This window comes from Physcomitrium patens, chromosome 4 (genome assembly GCF_059467195.1).
Source record: "Physcomitrium patens ecotype Gransden chromosome 4, ASM5946719v1, whole genome shotgun sequence".
Taxonomy (NCBI): domain Eukaryota; kingdom Viridiplantae; phylum Streptophyta; class Bryopsida; order Funariales; family Funariaceae; genus Physcomitrium; species Physcomitrium patens.
In genome coordinates, this window is record NC_143413.1 from 2,152,878 (window position 1) to 2,176,421 (window position 23,544).

The window sequence follows — 23,544 nt, forward strand, 5'->3', positions numbered from 1 at the left end:
AAATATGTCATTGAATGTAGATTCATTTTTGGCTAATATAGTACTATAGTTTACTTTTGATAATGTTTTTATATAAACTTTTGGAATTGTTAATATCCATGTGGCAAGCAAGACTTATTAAAGAAATCATATCCAACTATATTTATTAAGCAATATGGTTTGGATCCTTAGTAGAAATTAGCTTATGACAAAAATAACCAAGGATTAAGATAGATTATGATAGTAAACACATATATAAAAATACTTTTTAAGATATTACAAATACAAATCCAAATAATACATTTTGATCTCATTGTTAAAGAGAAAATAGTTTTTTGATCTTTTTTTCATGTATTAGACAATATAACATTCATCCATAAAGCAATCTATTATCTTAGACTATAAGATTAGATATTTTATTCTAAAGTTAACTTTTATGAAAACTAATATTAATAATTTATTTAAAAAAATCTTTAAGATCATAAAAGCCTTTAATAAAATTGGTAAAAATATTATTTATTTTTATCGAGGTTATAATTAATATAAGAAAAATCCATTTTATTTAATTTAAGTTTAAAGTTGAATATATAAAAGATATTTTTTTAATCATATATATATATATATATATATATATATATATTATAAATAACTATTTACTTCAACTTTAAGTTTATCTAATACCACAAATAAATTTATAGCCTTACTAGCTTTAAAAAAATAGTAATCAATCAATTACTAGCCAACACATGTAACTTGACAATCTTTAGATTTATATTTATATATGCCAAATAATTAAAAATCTCACTTTTTTAAATATACATCAAATCCAAATATCAACTAACACAAAGCTGTGGTTCAATAATGCTTCAAAAAACACTATAATTTTAAATTATAACCTACTTAAAAACTTATTGTTAATTTTGGGCCATAAAGAAGAAATTTAACATATATATATATATATATATAGATATATCTATATGTATCCTTTATCATGGTATGGAGTAGCTTTCTTGGAAGAATTTTTAAAAAAATAAAAAAAATAAAAAAAATCTAAGAAAACATATATTACTAAGATTGATTTAAATTACAAAATTGAGTGGAATGTTATATCTATAATACTATGTATACTATGAAATTTTATAGTATGTATATATATATATATATATATATATATGGTTTATTTGGTATAAAGATAAAAAAAACATTAAAATGACCTACTTATTTACTAAATTTATCCACATTATTATAAAAATAATAAAAAAAATTGATTATCTCTAGAAACCATTTTTGTAATCATAGTCCTCATTCCCACCCCCTTAATTCCCAACTCTTATTCCCTTTGTTCCTATTCTTCTTTATCCCAACCCCTTTGTTCACTCTCATTCCCTCCTCCCTATTCTTAGCTTTCATCTTGATCTCCTTTGTTCTCTTCATTCTCCACAATAGGGTGGATTATTTTAACATTTTCTTAAAGTTTTAGTACCTTATAAATAAAATAATAAACTAGATTTAAAAATAAAAAATATTAGATGTTATGAATGTTTTATATTTTATAAACTTCTTTCCAAAAAAGTAATAATACATCACAATTTTTACACCAACTTTAAAATATAAAAAATAAAATATAAACTTTAGCATTAATTTTTACATAATCTAAGCAAAGAATAATCTAAAAAAAAGTCACTAGCATAATCTAGATATTCAATTCATTTTTTTTACAAAAAAAAACCATTTAAATCTTCAACATATAAATGTTCTGACTTTTGATTATCATACATTTACAAATAAAAAAATTGGCTAAGAAAATGCTACGATTTTTAGCCAAAAAACTAAAGAATAAATCCAAGGTTAAAATTTAAAACTAGTTGGTAGAATTTAGAGAGACTATTAGGTTAAAAAAATTAAAATTAAAAAAATTAAAAACCAAAAAAAAAAAGATATATATATATATATATATATATATATATGTATATATATATATATATATATAATTTGTTAAAACATAAATGAAATAAAATCTATTAAAGAATTCATATAAATGTAAGATTATTATAAGAACTATACTTCTGTCTCTTATTGCTTACATTTTGTTTAAACTGATACATCAAAAGCATAACTCATACTATATTGTGTAAATATTATTTTCCAACAGGTTTTTTTACATTATTATTGTTATCTTGGATAAAATCCTGAAAAGCCATTGTATTCATGCAAGAGTATGATTTTAAATTTTTAAATTTTAAATTTTAAATTTTAATTTTTGCATATTTCACGGAGAGTAGCTGGATTCAATAAGTAGTTTTAAAATTTGTACCAAAATGTATAATATTTAAAGAATAAGCTATTGCATTTGCATGTGCTGGACAGGTGCATAATGATCGAAACTCATCCCAACCTCTTTTGAATACAGAAAGTCCATGTGCAATCTTGTCCCTCTTATTTAAACTATTTATAGCTATAAAATATGAATGAAACCTCGAAAAATATAGAGCTTGGGATGGAGTATTTAAAAATTAAAAAAATTAAAAAAAAAAAAGGTAGAAGAAGAAGAAACATAAACCATATGCTCTATTAGGTGTCACCTTTCTTATTTTTAATACTTTTATTGCTGAAATAAACACGTTTCTATGAGTTAGTAAATGCTCTAATCTGCAATCATTTCTGAATTGGAATTAAAATATTTTGGCACCAATATCCCCCATGTTGAAAGCTCTCTCTTCTTGCATTTATCTGGTTTATATATATATACACACACACACACACACACACATATATATATATATATATATATATGTATATATATATATATGTATTAAATTTGATATTGAGAGAGAGAGAGATTGTGTATTGAACACGATTTATAAAAATATATGCATGTAACCCAAAATATAACTTTGGAAATATTAGAATGTCAGTGTATTGAGAAGACATTTTTTAACACAAATAATGTGCAGATCATAATGTGCAGATCATTATGTGCAAGGACCATAGAGAATATGAGTTTTGAAAGAAACCAAATTTAGTGAAGACTTTTGCACAGAGAAATTGCAAAAAAGTTCTCGTTGATGTACTTACTTTCCACACACTCTCTCACTTCCTGAACCACGACACACCAGCAAAGGATAATGCAAACTTTATGGTAAGAAATGTTTTTATGTTGAAGGAGAGACAAAAATATCTCGGAGAAGAGGATGCTCTCACTAAAACTAATAAATTTAAGGAGCAAAAAGATATGGTCTCGCCCTTTAATTAGAAATAACATGGAGGTGGGTATTTCTGTTGTTCAGCGATCAAAGCATTCATGGCAACGCAACCCCGGATCCCATCCAAATTTGGCTATACCCCTAAATTTGGCTGGAGTCCTTGGAAGTTTTGCGGCGTCGGGTGGCCGAGGAAAGTATCATCCATCCAAATAACACACAATACATCCATAAATTCAATGTTCATTCATCTACTTTGGATGATAGTTCGGGATGCGGCTGCGGCTTCACCCGACGCGAGGCGCGAGGGCATTCAAGGCCAGAGCGTGACCCAGCTCCGCCCCATTTGCAGCCTGACATCCCTTCATTTAATGCGCAAGCTAGTGGTTTTCCTCGGTGATGCGTCGCCTCCAGCCGGACACAGCTCTCGCATTTCGCTTTTCTTCCTGACGAGCAATCAGTCTGCCGAGTACTTGGCACTCTGGGTGTGGACTGTTTAACCTCTCATGGCTCGCTCGCCAAATCGGCTCTGGGAGCCATAAGAGGTAAAATCTGAGAGCTTCACGGTTAACCCGTGAGGATGAAATCTCTGCGACTGGGTGTTCTCGTTGTTGCGTCATCAGGCCGCATAGAATACAATATCATGCGCATGGATCTGCTGTCGCCCGTTCACACTTGATCTCTGACGATTCAGTGAATGAGTTCGGAGGTTTTCTTTTCCTCTCAGTGTGTTTCATTTTTTCCCTCTTTTTACTGAAGAGGTTTCGTAGATCCGATGTCAATCACCGTGGCCAGCTTTGTCGCGCTTCTCCCACGTAGTGATTCGCTTATTGTCTCATCGCACTGTTATCGAGGTCACTGATGTAACGAGTGCTGTTGTAGTCTTCGCCTTCTTCATTACGCTCAGAGTACGGATTACGTTGCAGTGGTCGCTTACCAGTGGGGTAGTCTTCTCCTTCTGCTGCTGCGTCTTACGCAAGCAAATTTGGGATTCGAAGAGCTCCAGGACTTCTATGTCCTTGCTTTTGGATATTGTTTTTGCATTGTCATATAGTTTCGGTGTTGAGTTTGTTCGTGGTACGTCTGAATGTCAAGCATTTTGCTGAGTTGAACTAGTTACTCTGTCAATGCCGGGTCGCGGAACAAGTTCACATACTGTCACGTTCGGGGTATTAGATGCTTCTCCCTGGCTCTGTTTGTCCGAGCTCCCAGACGTGTGCGACATGTGTTGCGCAGAAGTGGCAGGGATTGCACGACTAGCACATGCCCTCTCATTGTCTGTTACATTTTCCTGTCGTGCGATTTGCGTCAGCTCAAGCGGCGAAGACACGACCGACTCTTTCCCCTCTCTGTCTTGAAGCATGGTTTTTCCGACTCAGGTCTGGCCAGAATAGGTCGTTGCAGGGAAAGTCCATTTTTATTCTGTGCACCAACGCCGGCGAACCTCTTATCCTTTCTCAAACCTCATCTGCGAAGACGTCGAAGCTTGTTGTCTGCCAAACTTCTTCGTAGTCCATTTCTTGTCAGCTATTGTCAACGTGATAGCTAGAGTTGGATGGCGGTCCTGCAAGGTTGACCCCAGGGGCCTCTACTGGAGAAGTTCTCACGACATTCTTACACCAATGTCTGCAACGGAGCAGACACTGAACATGTAGCTCAGCAGATGTGACGCGCTCAGAATGCGCTTCTGGAGTGGAGGGTGGGCCTTAGTCTCTGCATCAGCATCCACTGTCCGGTACACGCTTTGAGCTAACTCGAAACTGGTGGAAGTTTCTCGTCACGGAATTCCTCTTTGACTCAGCGTTGGTGTTATATCCCTCAATTTCTTCACCCTGCTTAAGACAGCTACAATCCCACATGTCAGATACAGAGATTCCTAAGGGCGATCATCAACGACTCTCGAGCCTGTGAGATCTAGGTACAACTCTCTTGGCACTCTCACATTTTTGCAAATGGCCATGGCTACTAAATATTGCCAGCTATCCTTGGATCCTTTCATGTCTTCTATTGCTTGATGTTAAATCGTAGCCACATGAAGACATGACTAATTTTCCCTCCGTGATAACCCGCCCCCTGTGTGTGTGTGTGTGTGTGTATTCTAACATCCCAAGGATGCCTTAACTCTTCGTTTGCCGTTCCAAATGTTTCTCTGAATGAAGGTGCTCGAAATTGGTGAAATGGCTGAACGCATTTACCGGCTTTCGCTAGGACTTGATCCCCGAGTGTCGTTTACAAATTTCTAGAGAAGTCAGTGGGAAAGGATTCAGTGCTGTCAAACCAATATACGTATGTCAGAGTCCAGATGCAAGGACTGTATCAACCTGCTTGTGACTGTATTATGATCGTGGCCATGAGCAGCGAAGTGGATATTGATGCCGAATATGGATAATGCAGGTCTTTTTGGCCAAAATGCTTCCTCTGTTGTTATAAGGCTTACAAGCAAGCTCTAATTTATGGCTTTATCCATCTCTCATTGCAGCATTCTCGTACATTTTTCCCGTGGTAGTCGCTAGTTTAGCAAGTAATAACGAAGTGTGGAGAGGGAGAGCGTGGATAGTGTAGCGTGTTCGTCCAATTTTAAATCACTCAAGCTGTCGTTCTTGCGCGAATTAAGTGCACTTCATGATGAATATTTCGTAGCTTCTAATGGGAATGTGGCGTGCAGGTTGGTGTAGTGGACGAGCTGGTGACAAATGGGGAAGAAGGGATCCACGTGGTTCAGTGCTGTGAAGAAAGCGTTTCGGTCGCCTTCGAAGGACAAGGAAAGGGACAAGGAGAGGGATGTCTCAAAAAATGTGGCCAAACCAGTGGATTCAGTTGGGGGTCTCTCTGCAGTTGAAGCCCCTGCAGTGAGTACACGCTTTCTGAAAATTTGACATTGAAAGAACTGGGCTTTGTCTCGGGTTTTTGTCTCGACCAACATATCTTTTGATACATTTTTTTGATTTCATGCTAGCAGGTTAAACCCAAAAGTAGGAGGAGATGGAGCTTTGGCAAATCATCGCTTCAGTCGTCTTCCACTGAAGTGAAGGATTACGCAGCAGAGAAGAAGACCGAAGATTACAGGCTCGCTCCCTACAGGACGCCGGACATGTCTCTGGCAACCAGCCGCAGTGCCACTCCAGTGCATCACATTCTGACACACATTTACTCTGCTGAAGACTTGGCAGCCATCAGAATACAAGCAGCATTTCGAGCTTATCTGGTACGCGTCACTTCTTTAGAAAAGTTAACCTTATTTATTTTCACCCCACAGAAGATCCTCTGTGAAGAGCTTCTTCATCTTATCTTCAATTCTCTCTGCGATTTTGACTCAACGTGCAGGCACGTCGAGCATTGCGTGCCCTGAAAGGCTTAGTGCGATTGCAAGCTTTAGTTCGAGGACACACAGTACGCCGGCAAGCAACAATTACCCTGCGTTGTATGCAAGCATTGGTGAGGGTGCAAGCCCGTGTGCGTGCACGGCGGGTTCGCATGTCGGAAGAAGGCCAAGCTGTGCAGAGGCAACTGCGGGAAAGGAGACAACTAGAATGTCGTCCCAGGAGATCTACGGTATGCTCAAGCTTTACAATTACAGGCAGTGAGACCTTGTAAATAGTGATATCGTTTCAGCATCTGAAGATCTTAAAGGGTGAAGATGAGAAAACCTCAGCTAATCAAACAATGAATGACAGGACGGAGGCTGGGATGACAGCACTCAAACAGCAGAGGAGATTCAAGCAAAGATACAAAGCAAACAGAAAGCCGCCCTGAAGAGAGAAAGAGCATTAGCGTACGCCTTCTCACATCAGGTAACATTTCTCGTATTCTCTGGCGCGCTCTTGTAAAGATTTATTTCTAATTCAAATTTCAGTATCAATTCTGCTTGCGGGTAAGTATCTGAAGTTCCCTAATCCGCAGATTTTCGGTCTTGAGTGACAGTTGTGGAAGGCGGACCCGAATCAGACGTCACAGCTCTACATAGATTGCGAGCCAGACAAGCCGCATTGGGGATGGAGCTGGCTGGAGCGGTGGATGGCAGCACGGCCCTGGGAGAATCGCGTCTTCGACACCGCGTCGGTTTCTAAGGATGTGTTCGACAGCTACTCTGTCAAAAGTGCCGATCATCACGATTACACACCAAGAAAACACACAGATGGTGATCCTCGGCTTAATAAGTTGCAAACGTTGTATCAAACCCAAGTACCCCCTCCGGTTCAAACAGCATCCTCCAGAACCGAGTCGTATTCTGGAAACCATCACGACGCTCGCAACGGCCCAGCCATGTCCGCCCCATATGGAAACGGCCATGGTCATAGCCACAGCCATCACAGTCCCAGCACGATGCAGAGAACGTCAAGCCAGGGAGCTTTTCATCCTCCCGTAACTCCGCCCTCAGCCTACAAGTCCACCCCCGTGCTCGTCCGTTCCGCTAGTCCTCGCACCAGCATACGAAGAGAAGACATCGAAGAGGGCGGGAGCACCGTCTCCGCCGCGACAGCCCGGTCTATGGCTTCTGGCCCTCGTTATGGAACTCGTTACAGTCATGCGGGATCCGTCATGAGCCGAGACGACGAGAGCTTGGCGAGCTTTCCTTCAGTGCCAAACTACATGCAAGCCACGCAATCTGCCAAAGCAAAAGTGCGTTCTCACAGCACACCCAAGCAGCGGCCAGGAACGCTGGAAAAGGACAACTCCTGGTCATCGAAGAAACGCCATTCACTGCCAATCTCGGAGAACATAGTCCCAAACTCGGGACCCATAATCCTGCGACCCTTCCGTCCCACCCCATATGCGCAACGCAGCCCCAGCCTCCGCAATGACCAACGATCTCTGTCTTCACTTGCCAATGAAAGCCACCAAGGTGATGCCACCCCGGCTTCTTCCGAAGTATCAGGTTTGAGGCCGGAGCATCGATAGATCTTAAGAATTAGTTAGTGTATTGTAGTTTTGGATGATTTCTCGGAGCTGCAGTCTGGTATAATCGAGTGAACAAGCTTCTAAGTGGAGGCACGTGGACTTCATAATCTGCTGCAGCAAACAGCTGTACTAACTGTTGCCTTGAAGATCTGTCACGGGCCCTTGGCTCAGACTCGACCCTCTGGATTTGCAACTACCAACGAGTGTTGGTTTTGTTGAAGCATAGGCTCTCAACTCATGAAGCTCCTTGACCCTAGAAACCTCTGACCTCAATTCATCTGCCCTGTTTTAATGAAGTGCAATTACTTAAGTAATTGCGTAGGACTGTTTTACTTTTGACCCTTCCACACTCAAAATTGAGAGCCCTGCTCTTGTTACAACCTCTCCGACAACCTGAGTGTTGCCGACAACAAAGGAGCTGGTCTGGTTTTTGCATTGCTACAGTTATCTGTATCGATCTGAAAATCGTTTTGAAAGGTTTATTTCGAGACTTAACTGAATTTTGAGTTTGATCAAATCAAGCACCCTGATGAAGCACCTTTCGAATGCTACAATTGCTACATGCGTCAGTGGTACATTCGATTGGCTTCGGTGTGGCTGAGCATCAGTAACTTTCTACTATGAATCTTTTGTTTGCAGACACAATCAATCCGACAACAATTGAATGATAAGCTACTTTTCCATGCCAATACGTCGGTAGGTCCTGAGCAATTAGAGTAAAGGTGTACCTGCCTGCATTCTCATTTACGATATACAATGATGGTACCCTCATGCCAGACAGACAGACTGCTACTGCCATGGCTTTGTGATGCATGTACTATGGCCCCGAAAGCTGCAGCTAGTAGGTAACGCATAGAATGCACAGCAGCTGATGTAAGCATCAAAAGACCAGCTACTCTGTGAACTGATTATCTAGCCTTTGGTCACCAATGGCCCCTCCATTGCAGTAGCACTCTACTGTTGCCAAAAAAAATACCAATTGCACTGCCGTGTAATCAAAGCAAACTCACCTAGTCTTACACAATTACAATCTAGCTGCTGTACTCCTCCAGATGGCACTCACATACAAGTAACCATCACTGTATTAAAAACCGGGTGAAATAGAAAAAGGATCATGCTTCATCAGGATCAAAGAATAAGGTTCCATGTATCATTTGTGATTCATCGGTGAATTTTACAGCGAGTGTACTACAACATAGCTGATTTTTCTTTCTTCTAGAGAAAACTAAATTCCTACTAACCTTCACTTTGGCAAGAATAAGGTGGGCTCTACTCCTCTTTCTTGGACGCCTCGTCCAGGGCTTGCAACCGCTCTACAAGAGGCGGGTGTGAATAGTGATACGCTGAGTACCACGGATCCGTATTCATGGCAGACAGATTCTCTTCCTGAAGCTTTATCAGACCAGCTCTCAATGAGTCCTTGTACCCTAATGAGCGGGCGAAGGCGTCGGCCTGAAATTCGAAAGCTCGGCTCACCAAGTTGAGAGCAAAGCTCACAAGATGGTGGAAAGGCATGATCGTGTGCTGGAAAAGGATCAACCCAATGAGCACTGGCTGTGTCGTGAACCCAAAGCTCAGAAAGAGGTCAGTAGAATTCCGAACAAGCGTATATCCTCCAAACTGCAACAGTGTAAGCACCTGCATAGCCAGGAATGAGTACATGGTATGACTCAGCTTCCAATGGCCCAGCTCGTGGGCGATAACTGCCACCACTTCCTCTTCATTTTTACATTGAGAGATTAGGGTATCATACAGAACAATACGCTTGCTGTTATAGAATCCATACATGTATGCATTGCTATGGCTAGACCGGGTGGAACCGTCAATTACAAACAACTTCTTGAGGGGGAACCCTAAAGACGATGCCAGCTTCTCAATCTTGTAACGAAGCTCTCCTTCCGGCAAAGGGGTGAATTTGTTGAAAAGAGGCGCGATGAGAACGGGGTAGAGAGCCATCAAAACAAGGGAGAGCAACAACATAAACGCCCACAGGTAGAGGGCAAGATACGGGCCGCCCTTCTGCACAATAACGATAATTGCCGCAACTATGGGAGGACCGACTACCACCGTAAGAGCCAGCCCCATGATAATGTCCCGGAAAAACAACAATAAAGTTTGCTTGTTGAAGCCATGGCGTGCCTCGATGACAAAAGTCGAGTAGAGTGAGAATGGAAGCTCGAGCACCTGCGACCAAAGCGTAATCACCGCAAGAAAAGCAAGCGTATGCAAAATCTCACTACTCTGATCAAACCCTAACTTCCCTACCAACGATCCACTCTTGTCCCACGTCCACGGCAACAACCCCAGCAGAAGAGTAGCCGACTCCTCCACAATACCCACCGCCGCGTGCACGAAATGAAAACGGCTCTTCTCTAAACTGTATGCCTGCGCCTTCTCGAACTTCTCCATGCTAACTATCCCCACGAGAGGGGCAGGAAGGGTGGGCAGCTTCAGCGCCGCGTGTTGCCGCATGTCCAAGTAGGTCTCGAACAGGTACATGAACACCATGAATCCTACCACGGCTTCCAGGTACGGAAAGGGAGCCGGAGACTCCATGCTTGCAGATGCAGAGGACCCAACACGGGGCAGTTACATGCTCCACTCAATCCCGCAACTGCACGAGCAAGGCGCACACACCGAACCAGCAGATGCAAGCCCCGTATCACAGCCCCTACTCCAGCACTGGCGATGGCTTATAAGGCTACGCGGATGCAGGCAAACACACACACAAACACAAACAAACACACACAGACACATAGAGTGAGAGAGTGAAAGGAAGCCCAAACCCTAAACACAAAGCCTGGAACACAAGCCCGATTCCTGGGCCGTGCCACGCTGGACTGGACTGGACTGAACTGGGGTTTTGCATTCCCCTTGGTTTGTTTGTGTGGAAGGTTTTGGTGTAAACAACTGGAGCCCTGGTTATCCTTCTTTCAAATAAAATTGATGGCGTAATTTTTATTTTTTAGTTTTTAGTTTTAAAAATTAATTTCTGCAATTTTTTAATTTTATACATATATTCTCTCACACTTTGAGGATATTACAAATGTCACTATAGTTTTTGCTACTCCTATCACAATTCCTTATTTAGCACATGCCATCTTTGTTCAATATTTTTCAAACCATTTGATTGAACAAAATTTTAAATGAAATAAATGAATAACTAATTAAACTACAAAGATGTGTCAAGAGGGTGGTGGTTTTTGATAGCATTAGCAATAAATATATATATATATATATATATGTATATGTTTAGAAATCTTTACATAATAAATATCTCACTTTTATAAATTATACATTTAATGAATGCATTTATGTCTTTAATACTTCATATATAATATTATTAGATGTCATTGTTTGCTGTGATAAATTATTGCATTGGTATTTTACTATACATTATATCATATTGCTGTATGTCTATATATATATATATATATATATATATCAATAATGCAATTTTTAAAGTTTTTTCAATAGAAACCATATTTCAAGATTTTTTTTTATATATTTATATAGATATACATAAATACATGAATATACATACAAAAAATTTAAAAATATATACAAAAATGAAAAAAATCAAATTCAAATTCAAAAATTGCATGTTTTGGTACAATAAAAAATGGAGTTGCAAAACAAGACCTATATATATATATATATATATATATATATAGGTGTCAAGTAAAAGATAATGCAATACTTTTATATTATTTGTAGCAAAATTGGTTTTGATAAGAACAAAAAAATGGGCCCTAAAACCACTCTCATATATATATATATATATATATATATATATACACACACACACATAAGAAATAACTATCACTTTTTATATATAATTTTTTTGGTATTACTTTAGCATTACTTTGAAACTTATGATTTTTTAGAATAAATTATATTTAGATTATTTTTGCATTATTGAAATTTTTTTGACTTAAATGTTTGATTTATTTAACATTTTGATTATTAGAGTTTTTATTTATTTTGAGTAATAAACTCATTTCAAACCTCTATTGTAATATAATGTTATTATCTTGTTTAATCCATAGTATTAATATGAAGAAGTTATTCTTCAAGCCAAACAATTACATTGAAATTGGAATATAAAATTTCATATTCCAAATTTATTGCAATAAACTTATGATTTTATATATATATATATATATATATATATATATATATATATATATATATATATATATATGTATTGCAATAAAATAACCTCGCATTACATGTAAATTAGAAGATAAAATCATGTGCTTTTGAAAGCTTGAATATAAAATAAAATTTAAATATAGATTAAATAAAGTAGTTAATAGTATTAAAAGGTTAAAGTTTTGTGGAATAATAAATAATATTCTACAAAATAAAATATAGATTAAATGCTAATTTTAATATACATAACAAGTATATAGGGTTGATGACATAACAACTACATACTTTTCATAATACCATGGACAATGATTAAGAATTCTTTGAAATGTTTTTATAATTTTTATTTTAAATTAAATATTTTTATAAATTTAAAGTTAAAAATTCTAATAATAAATAAATAATACTAAACATAATATTAAACATAAAAAATAATATTTTAAAATAAAGATGCATTTATATTTGATTATTTGATCAAATTTATTGCAATATATACTCATATATATATATATATATATATATATATTAATAATAATTAAGAATAGATTCAAATAATTTCATATTTTAAAATATTATATTTTTACTTCAAATCCTATGAGATTTTTAATTTATCTAGGATTTATTTTATTTACAATACAAACATATCTTCTTAAAAAGATAATAGATTAAAAAGTAAAATTAAAGAATTACATTAGAAATATAATATTTTTATAATATTTTAAAGTTAGAATAAATACTATTCTATTCATCCTAATTTAAAATATATTAATAATCAACTATTTTTTATAGAATTTTGCTATCTAACATCTAAACCAAATAAAGTTTTATTAAAAAAAATATGAATTCTTTAATTAAAAATTATCTTTTAAAGGAATAAAGAAGAAGAAGGGTTTTGACCTTGTAATTTATTGCCATTGCCACTATTTCTTTGTAGCATGGAATCTCACCACATGCTATAAGAGTGGCATAATATACTCAAATGCTACAATAGCAAAATTTTGAATCATGAATGCAATAATGAGGTGTTGTATGGTGATGGATCAAGTTATTGAAAACTACTAGTTATTGTACACTACACACCTATTTTTGCAACATCAATGGATGTGTATCAAGAAGAAAAAGTTGACTAATTATCCATGAGTTAATCCATAAGATAAGCCATGAGCTAATGCAGGCACTAAAAGAGTTGAAATTACACTAAAGTTTGAGATCAATAAGCTGAACTAGTGTCAGATCTTGCCTTGCTTGCAAGGTGTTAATGTGGAAAATAATAAAAAATAAAACTCATGAAATAAGCTCACTTACCACTACAATTGTAGAATTGCAAGTTTAAATATAAATGGTTTTTATGTTAGAAGTTAAGTATTTGGTTCTAATTTTGGATCTTGATTATATTCTATAGTAATCATTTAACTCACATGATAAGTAGGGATAAAGTTCCAACATCCTCCTTCACTATAAAATCTTCTATAAACTTTTAACAAAAAAATGCTATAATGCTATGAACCCTAATTTTATATTTTTTAATATATTCAAAACCTATGTAATTACTTGCCTCAACACATTAAGAGTAGTATCTTAAGCTTAAGAAGATTGGTTGACGGAGGCCAAAGATGGTTTTGTAGTAGTTAAAGATAAAAAAGGTAGTTGTTAAGGTCCTATTTTTGTGACTACCAAATAAAATCTATTAATTGAAACTTACTTTTATAAGTAGAAGCTAGAAAAGAAAGGGCAAAGTAATGTAATTATTTTTAATAATTAAAATTATAATTATCTAATAGAAATAATATTTAATATTAACTTAAACTTCTCTAATAGACCATGCCTCAATGGTTTGGTGAATATGTTGCCTACTTGCTCTAAAAAAGGTATATAAATCAAGTTTATTTTTCATGTTTCTATTTCTTTCTTTGTATAGTGGTGATGTGTGGCTATGTACTTTGTACATAGCTTGATATCTAGATTTTTTGCCATTTTAATACTTCCTTCATTGTTACAAAAGATTTGTATTATATTTAGATCTCAAAACTAAAATATGGATGTTGTTATAGAAGAGTCTAGTAGAAAGATGTATTGAAAAAACAAGGATAAATGATAAGAAGATAATAAAAACTTTAGTCTTAATATTGCTTTTTTGTAGAAGGAACTTCTATTTATTTTGTAGATGCATAAATGAGCCAAATCAAAGTAAATAAGATAAATAATTTATATAGGTATTTTTAAAAAATAATTAAGAATAGTTTTAGAAAAATTACTTTAAAATATAAAAAATTAATACCCAAAGAGGATCAGTTGTGAATTAAGATCAAAATCAGACCCTAAGGCACAAAAGTACACATCTACAATAATTTTTGGATTCTTTAGTTAATCAAAGATCAAGATTTAAGAGAAAAGAGAAGAAAGGTTTTTGAGTGTTGGTTTCAAGTGGTTTGAATGTATTTAAGATTGTTTTTGAGTGACTTTGGATTTTAAAAAATTCAAAGAGTTGTACTTTTAATAATTGTGTAAAATTTATAAATGATGTATGGGTGAAATTTTGTGATGAAGTGATAATTATTGGTGTAATTTGTCTTACAAATTTAAGCTTGATCTTATGGTATTGTATAACAATACAACTATATGGGAAAAAAATAAAAGTATAGATGTTATTATAGAAGAACCTAGTATAAAGATATATTAAAAAATAAGAATAAATTATAAAAAGGTAGTAAAAACTTTAGTATTAATGCTTCTTTTTTATAGAAGAGATTTTTTTTTATTTTGTAGAGGCATAAATGAGCCAAATTAAAATCAATAAGATAAAAAATTAACATAGACATGTTTAGAAGAGAGTTAAAAATGGGTTAAAATAAAAATTACCTCAAATTACTAAAAATTGATACCCATAGAAAATCAATGGTGAATCAAGGTCAAAATCAGACACTGAGGCACAAAATAATACACCTACGGCAATTCTAAAGTTCTTTGGTTGATCAAAGAGTGGAATTTGAGAGTATACAAGAGAGAGGTTTTTTAAGCATTGATTTCAAGTAATTTGAAATAGTAACAATTTTATAAAGACTTTGCAAAGCTATGGTTACTTTTGAGTGACTTTGGATTTTGAAAAATTCTAAGAGCTTGTACTTAAGACATTTGTGTAAAATTTATAAGTAATCTATAAACAAAATTTTATGACTAAATAATAATTATCGTATATAATTTGTATTATAAATTTAAGCTCGATCTAAAAAATTTTTCAAAGTATATTGAAGCTCAAACATTTTGAGTTTTCAAGAATTAGGATTTAAAAGAACAATAAAGATTTTTAAGATATTTGTTAATCTGCTCATTGGATTAAAATAATTTTTTGTATACAAGTAGTAAACTTGACTTCTAATATTTGTTCAAAGTTTGAAACCCATTGAACAATGAAATTAAGAGATTTTTTCTATAGAATATTGGCATTAAGATTAGAAAAGGAGGCCAACTAATACTCAAGCTGATTTTAAGGATTATCTTCTATTTGGTACGTTCAATCTTCTTCAAATTTATTTTACTTGTTTCAAACTTAGTTATTAAAAATTTTAAAAATTTTAAATTAAAATAAATAATTAAATTATTATTTATTGAGATTTAAATTTATTATAATATTTGTTAAGAATTTATTTAAGATTTAAGATTTTATTTAGAGTTTAATTAGGATTTGATTTAGGATTGGATTATAATTTAGTTAGGATTTTATTAGGATTTGATCTTGTGTTTGATTTATAATTATAAAGATTTTATTAGAGTTGATTTTAGGTTTAAGATTTGATTAGGATTTACTTAGGATTTATTTAAGATTTATTTAAGATTTATTTAAAATTATATTTTTATTATTTCTTAAGGATTATTTATTATTTCCTTTATTTTTTCTATTTTTAATATTTCTTTAATATTATAGTTATTTTTTAAGGTTTTATTTTTTTATTTCTTTAAGAATTATTTATTATTTTTCTTTGAGATTAATTATGACTTTTTCATGTTTCTTTTGTAACTTCTTTTAAATTTCTTTAGGATTGATTAAAGTTTGATTAAGATTGTTAAAGATTATTTAAGATTTATTTAAGACTCTATTAGATTTGGTAGAATTTTTTTGTTGCATTTCTCCTTACCTTTCACAACTAAGTACATGGAGCATTTTCAAGCAAAAACACATGTAATACAATATTGCAATATATCTCAAGATTTTTTTTATTATTTTTGGATATGGTACTTATGGTTTTATCATGAATCTATTAATAATGTAAATTGAATATAAAATATTTGATTAAAATTGATCTAATTATATAAACTTATCAACTGTAAATTGATAGTAAGTTGAATTAACAGTATCTTTATTTATATTAAATATAAGTTTTAATCACTCAACCATAGAAGTAGAAAAAAATTAACATCTTTGAAGGCCAAAGTAAAAAATTAATTTTAGAGCATAATTTTGTTATATTATGAGTATTCTTAGTAGTATCTTAATTATTTCTACTTTAATATAGAGTTTCATATCATTTTCATTTACTTTTGACATTTTAAATTTTAATTTGAATAGTAATTTGAAGCAAGTGATCCAGTAGATGTAATTTTTTATAAACAAATGATCATCTATATAGAAAACTAAGAAGAGAATCTTTTCCTTGTGACAAATTACATAAATATAGTAGTTTCTCTCTCTTTTTCCAAAGCTTTGATTTTAAAGAAAATAATTGATTTTATTGTACTAAGCTTTTATTGCTTGATATATGCTATAGAAGGCTTTATGAAGTTGACATAGTAAGTATTTTTGTCCTTTAATTATAAAACCTTGAGATTACATAATGTAAATTTTTTCTTTAACATCACTATGAAGAAATATAGTCTTTACATCTATGTAGTAAAACTATCATTTGTTTTATGCAAAAAGAATTAGTAGCATATGTATAGTATTTTACTTAATTAGAAGAAAAAAATTCTCTTTATAGTCAAGACCTTCTTTTTATTCAAAATCATGAACTATTTAGCAAGATTTTTTCTGTACAGATTATTATTGGACTTTATTTTTACTTTGTACTTCTATTTTATTGAGATGGCTTTGTATCCAAGAAAAAAGGAATGAATACCTACATATTATTAATATAAATGTAATTTATTTTTTCAATCATTAAGTTCCTTTAGCCTTCATCTTAAGCTACTTCTTAAAATATTTTTGATTTATTTGATAAATAAAAAAAGTTGCAAGAGTAATCTTATGGCTAGGTGGGGCTCTTTGTAGAACGATAAGATTGTATCAAAAGATCATGTGCTCCTTGTCTTTTTAGATCACAAGAATTCGTAAAGTAATGCATGTCTAAGCTTTCATTAGTGTATGACAAGAGGTCATTGATAGAATCATGTGTTGGCCATTCATCGACTATGTTAAGATCAAGAAAGTAAAGAAAAAAATTCTCTATTGATGATTCAATAGCACGTAGCAATAAAGTGGTGGGTGGTCTCATATCTAATGGAGAATTTATGTTATTTCTTTGCAAAGTTTGTAATACAGTTTATATATTTGAGCTTCAGTGTTGATCAGTTAGTGAATCAATTTGAATAGATGACACTATTACACATGGTAGGATTGGAAATAGTAGAGCTTCAAAGATAACTTCATTATTATTATTTTTGGATTTTTTAGTGTTTTGAAAGGATTAAAAATCTCTATTTTAGAAATATTTGTGTTTAATTTTTTTTGGCTAATTTTGATTTTAAAAATTATATTTTCTCAAAGATTATATTGTATATAATCTAATTTTTTTTTATACATAGGTAAATAAATCATGTATGCTTTTGAAGTATCATTCAAGTTGAAATAGATTTTGAGGGTAGATCAAGATTTTAATTTATTTTGTTGTATATAGTCTTAATCTACAAAACATGAGCATCCAAAGATCTTAATATTGCTAAGATCAATTATTTTTCTAATTAATAGCTAATTAAGGTTGCAACCTTTATTCAACTTTGTAATAGGATATAGATAAGATATTTATATAATTGACACATAGAGATAGATAGTTGGAATCATGTTTGAAAAGTTATGGAAGTTTTTAGAATTTGAGGTTAAGATAGTAGACTATGTAGGATCCATTGTAGAACATTCTAAAAAGAGCTTAAGATGGTTATTTAGGTGGAGCGTGTCATAGAATATTTTAAAAAGAATTTAAAGTAATTATCTAAGTGGGGTCCATCATCTAAAAATATTCTAAAAAGTCTAGAATAAAGTATAAATTAGAGTAGTCAAGGCCTTTTAGAACATTTGGTCAAATATGGCTATGGATATTTTTTCTTGGTAAAATTTGGTTTTGCATCTTTTTGTTTAGTTCTATTCTATTTTATTTTCATTTTCTCAGTTTTATCTTTTATGTCCTATTTTGTGTATTTTTATTCAGTTTTATTCTAATCTATTTTATCGTACTTTGTAATGAGGTTTTATATTGTTGTAGATTAAAAAGGTCTTAGTCTTTCAAGATAGATTGGTCTTATTTTATTGATATCAAAGCAAATGTTAGACTATTCTTTGGTCATGTATTTTTAATCATCATCTAATTCAAAGTCAATTCTTATAGTTATATTGGATATTATGTTGAGGCTACCACAAGCTACTATTAAAAAATCAACCAGAAAGTGAGAAGGCATTAGAATAGTGGAGTCCAACAAAAAATTTACAGCAAGGGAGATATAGCAAAGTAATCCTAGATAAAGGCTCAAATATAATACCTTTTAGGTCAGATTGCTACTTTGCAAAGGCAAATAGAAGCCTCTAGGACAAGAGAGTCAACATCTACTAAGCTGAAATTGAGTAAGTCTAGTACATACTCTAAGACTTCAAGGCAAAAAGATGTATATCAATGGCTCTTTAACATATGATAATACCTCCAACTATTTGGAGGAAATACCACTAAAGAAATTATGTATATAACCCGCTATTTGAGAGATGTGGTAGCCATTTGGTGGTAATATCAAGTGCAATGCTATGGAGCTCAAGGTGGATTTTGTAATTGAAAAGAATTTAAGACCGATTTTAAGAATCAATTTTGGTCCATCAATGCAAAGAAGATAGTATTTGATCAATTATCAAATCTTACACAATTTAGGCCGATACAAGATTATGTCTCTCAATTCAAGTTTCTATGTCTACAAATTAGTAATGTTTCAAAGGTGGAGATGATGGATCAATTTCTACAAGGTTTAAAACCTAAGATCTCATAAGAAGTGGAATTAAGGAATCCACAAACATTTAAAGAAGCAATTAGAATTACAAAGAGAGTTGATGCTATAGATTTCAAAAATTATAGAGCATGACTTATACTACAAAGACTTATGCTACTATCTAATACTATAGCATAACAACCAATGCCAATGGAGATTGATACCTTACAAGGATCATTAACACTACAAAGATGACAAATTTTACTATAAAAGAAATTATGTTTCTATTATCAAGAGCTAGGCCATCAGATTGGACATTGTCCAAAACATCAAAATTCAAACATCAAGAAAATAAGACAAGTTTATAGTCTTGAGATTCAATAATTTGATAATGAGATAGAGCAAGGAAATGAGGCTCTTTAATAAAGGTGCCAAAGGTCAATATTAGAGATAACTACTGTCTCTTAGAGACAAATAGCATGGCCTCAGATAATTATAAAAAGAGTTGATTAATGCATCTAATAGGACTACTAAGAAGAAAACCATGTCAAGTGCTTGTGGATTGAGGCTCTATAAAAAATTGTATTTCAACTGAAATTACCAATCGATTTAGAATTAAAACTAAGGTAATTAAAAGAAGAAGTATATACCTTACAGATGACTGAAAAAACATATTAAGTAAAACTTGTAAAGAAGAAACTTTGACATTAATTGACATTCATGTCTTAAAAGAGATGTTCAAAGTAACAAAGCTAAGATATGATATTATTCTTGGTATGCCATGGCTAGAGATGGAAAATAAGCAAGTTGATTGAGTATCAAGTAAAATCTTTTTCAAAGAAGATAGACACAAGGTGATTCTTTATACTTCTGCATTGAGTGAAGAAAAAAAATAATCTATAACTAAAGACTTACTTGTAGGGTGACCTTTATGAAGAAGCAAATACAACATAAGCAACTAGTATATATAGTGGTTTCAAATCTTGCATCAATAATGGAAAAAACAACTAAATGAGTAAAATAGGTAGAGCAATTTATATAGAGATATTGAGATGTCTTTCCAACCAACCTACCTACTGGCATGTCTTTTGATTGAGGTGCTTCTTTTTAAATAAAATTATTATCTGGAGCCAAATCATTAAGTTGACTAATTCATCACTTAGTACCAAATAAACTTAAAGAGCTGTGAAAGATATTAGAAAAACTATTGGAGAAGAGCTTCATTTAAGAAAGCACATCACTTTAGAGAGCACATGTATTCTTTGCACCCAAGAAGGATGGTGGACTTTGATTTTGTATCAACTATCGAGGCTTCAATAAATAGACTATTAAGAATGCATATCCACTTTGTAAATCATCAAATTGACTAACTTATTATTATAGGATAAAAATATATATTTAAAATTCTTTAAATTATAATACATATATAGTGAGTAATATAGAAATCCTTAAAAAAATAGAAAATTAGAATGTTAGTGGTAGAAATGGAGTCTTAGTAAGTCTTAGACGTAATTATCTTCTTTGATTTAGTATTTTTATTTATTGTTGAATATTAAGGATTATTTATTAAGACCAATATTTATATTGATCTTTTATCTATATGTAATACTTATAAAAACTATAAATATAAGTAGTTAGAAGAAGTATGAGAAAGAACTCATGTCATTTCAGTTATTGATATAAAAAAATAAGTTTTATAGTGGATTTAAATTGATTTTTATTATTATCAAAAATCACTAAAGTAAAAAATGTAGCCTTAAATAGATATTAGCATTAAAAAAATATTATAAGATTTTTCAAAATTTATTTGGAATTTATATAGTATTTTTTAGAAATTTTTAGAGCAATTTTTAAGATCTTGATAAAAATGAGTTCTAGCACTTTGGAAGCCTTCATGAAGAAATGGAATAAGATTTGAAGGCCAACTATGGTTCCCAAGCTAATTGGGTGTTTTTATGAACCATGCTGAGGTCAAAAATGCAAAAATATTGGTTCTTCTAGGAGAAAAATAGGAGGACCAGCAGCTAGTGTAGTCCTTATAGAAAGAGGTGCATAAGTTCCATATGGGTTGTAGCACCTTGAAGGTAGTTAGGAGGATAAGACTAAGGCCTCATGGCCTCTTTTAGACACCATTATATACTACATATGAGTCTTGGTGAAGCTTGAACCTTTGATCTATAAGCAAGTTATCCTTGAGGTAAAATATTTTCACTTTATTTTTTAATTATTTACTTCCTATCTTTAAAACTTCATAACTTATTCATAGTAATTCGGATTTACATGTTTCTTATGTCATTGAAAATATAATAAAATTATATATCTAAAAATATAATTTAAAATTTTTATTTTTATTTTTTACTAAAAGAAAATATAATGAACAAACTGTGATTTAGTTTTGGATGTTGTTATTACTTGATTTCATTTCTTTCACTTATATTGTGGTTGCTCTTCTTTGATTTTTTGCCAATTGCATACTTCACTTCATACCATAAATTACAAGCAATTCTTAATTGAGGCCATATTATAATTGAGGTTGAAGAGTAAATTTTATTCTCACATACTTTCATGTATAGATGATCTTCTTGATTAACTTTGAGGTGCAACTATCTTTAACAAATCGGATCTTTGGAGTGGCTATTGGTAGGCACTTATTGCAAAAGAGGATATAGAAAAAATAATATTTTATACGTATTGAAGACATTTCAAATGGCTTGTTTTACCTTTTTGCCTTAATAATATTCCAATTTCTTTCATTAGTCATACAAATAGATTATTTTGGGATCTATTAGATAAGTATGTAATTGTCTTTATTGATGATATTCTTGTATATAATAAAATTTCTAAGAAGTATAAGCAATACCTATGAAAAATGCAACACCAACTAAAAAATAGTTACTTCTATTGCAAGCAATCAAAATATAAACTTTGGAAGTTAGAAGTCACCTTTTTGGAGCATGTGGTGTCATTTGAAGGTATGCACATAGAATAAGATAAGATAAAAGCAATAGAAGATTAGCCAATTCTTAAGAATACTTTTAAATTCTATTCATTTTTAGGCATTGTTGAATATTATTGTTGTTTTGTTTGACGATTTGTAAACATTGCTATCTTATTGACAAACATATTAAAACAAGGTGATCATTTGAATGAAAATTGGAACAATAAAGCATCTTTGATAGGTTGAAGGAAGCATTCATTATTACTTGAATATTGCAACTGTATGATTTCAATTTTTCTTGTACACTTGACATTGATGCTTTCAACTTTATTATTGGAACGGTCCTTCAACTTGTGGTATATGAATCATGCAAGCTCAAAAAAAAAAAAGTGCAATTATTTTCCATGTGAATGAGAGGAATTAGTGATTGTACATGCTATAAAGGTGTGGTGACACTATCTATTGGAGAAGCTAGTGGTTGTTTGGATTGACTATTGATCTTTGCTACATGATTTGAATCTAAAAAATATGGAATCACGACATCATTGTTGGAAAGAATAGTTACGATTCTTTGATATCTAGCTTAAGTACAAGCAAGGACAATAACATACTGTGATCGAAAACGTATTGCAAAGACTAGACTTGAAGACTTAATTGGAAAATAAGGCAAAAGTTGCTACTATTAGTAGTTTCATTTCAAACCTAATTAAAGAGGCAAAATGGAAGGAAGCTATGTATCAAGATGCTTATTTCAAGATGGTCAGTGATTAATTAAAGATAGTCAATATATAATATTAAGATTATAATCTTACTGATGGCTTGCTCTATTTCAAAAATTAGATTTATATACCTAATAATACCATATTTTAGACATGCATATTTTAAGAGAGACATAACATCTTAATATTTGGATATTTAAGGCGAGAAAAAAATTCTAAAATGAATCTCAAGGACATGATTTTAGATAGGTTTGGATTATGATGTATGAGCTTTTGTACATTCTTACGAGTCATATCAATAAAATAAAACATGCAATGTAGTATCTCTTGGACTATTGCAGCTAATTCTATTATCTACAATACATTGGAAGTAAATGATTATGAATCTCATTACATATTTGCTGCAAATGTCTCATAATTATACTGCAGTTATTGTCTTTGTGGATTGACTATCAAAGCAACTTTATTTAGCCATGGTGCA

General features: G+C 32.5%; 2 protein-coding genes across 3 annotated transcripts; one reads left to right on the top strand and one right to left on the bottom strand.

Moving 5' to 3' along the window:
• The first annotated feature begins 3,842 nt into the window (after nt 1–3,842).
• LOC112281463 (protein IQ-DOMAIN 18) lies at nt 3,843–8,595 on the top strand. 2 transcript variants are annotated; one of them, XM_024518013.3, is made up of 6 exons: nt 3,843–5,097; nt 5,845–6,028; nt 6,139–6,384; nt 6,504–6,731; nt 6,854–6,970; nt 7,101–8,595. In XM_024518013.3, the coding sequence occupies exons 2-6, from the start codon at nt 5,873–5,875 to the stop codon at nt 8,076–8,078; spliced, it is 1,725 nt and encodes a 574-aa protein (XP_024373781.1). In that variant the 5' UTR covers nt 3,843–5,097; nt 5,845–5,872; the 3' UTR covers nt 8,079–8,595. The 2 variants fall into 2 exon arrangements, with proteins under 2 accessions (XP_024373781.1, XP_024373780.1); XM_024518012.3 differs by having other exon boundaries at nt 4,660–5,097; nt 6,136–6,384.
• Nucleotides 8,596–9,214: 619 nt separating this feature from the next.
• LOC112281464 (CAAX prenyl protease 1 homolog) lies at nt 9,215–10,910 on the bottom strand. Its single transcript, XM_024518014.3, has one exon. It carries the CDS (start codon nt 10,632–10,634, stop codon nt 9,348–9,350), a length of 1,287 nt encoding a protein of 428 aa, XP_024373782.1. The 5' UTR covers nt 10,635–10,910; the 3' UTR covers nt 9,215–9,347.
• Nucleotides 10,911–23,544: the final 12,634 nt, after the last annotated feature.

Coding starts and splice junctions, on each gene's coding strand:
- LOC112281463 (XM_024518012.3), top strand. CDS start 5,873: ATGGGGAAGAAGGGATCCACGTGGTTCAGTGCTGTGAAGAAAGCGTTT. Junction 6,732..6,853: donor GTCGTCCCAGGAGATCTACG/GTATGCTCAAGC, acceptor AATGAATGACAG/GACGGAGGCTGGGATGACAG. Junction 6,971..7,100: donor CGTACGCCTTCTCACATCAG/GTAACATTTCTC, acceptor CTTGAGTGACAG/TTGTGGAAGGCGGACCCGAA.
- LOC112281464 (XM_024518014.3), bottom strand. CDS start 10,634: ATGGAGTCTCCGGCTCCCTTTCCGTACCTGGAAGCCGTGGTAGGATTC.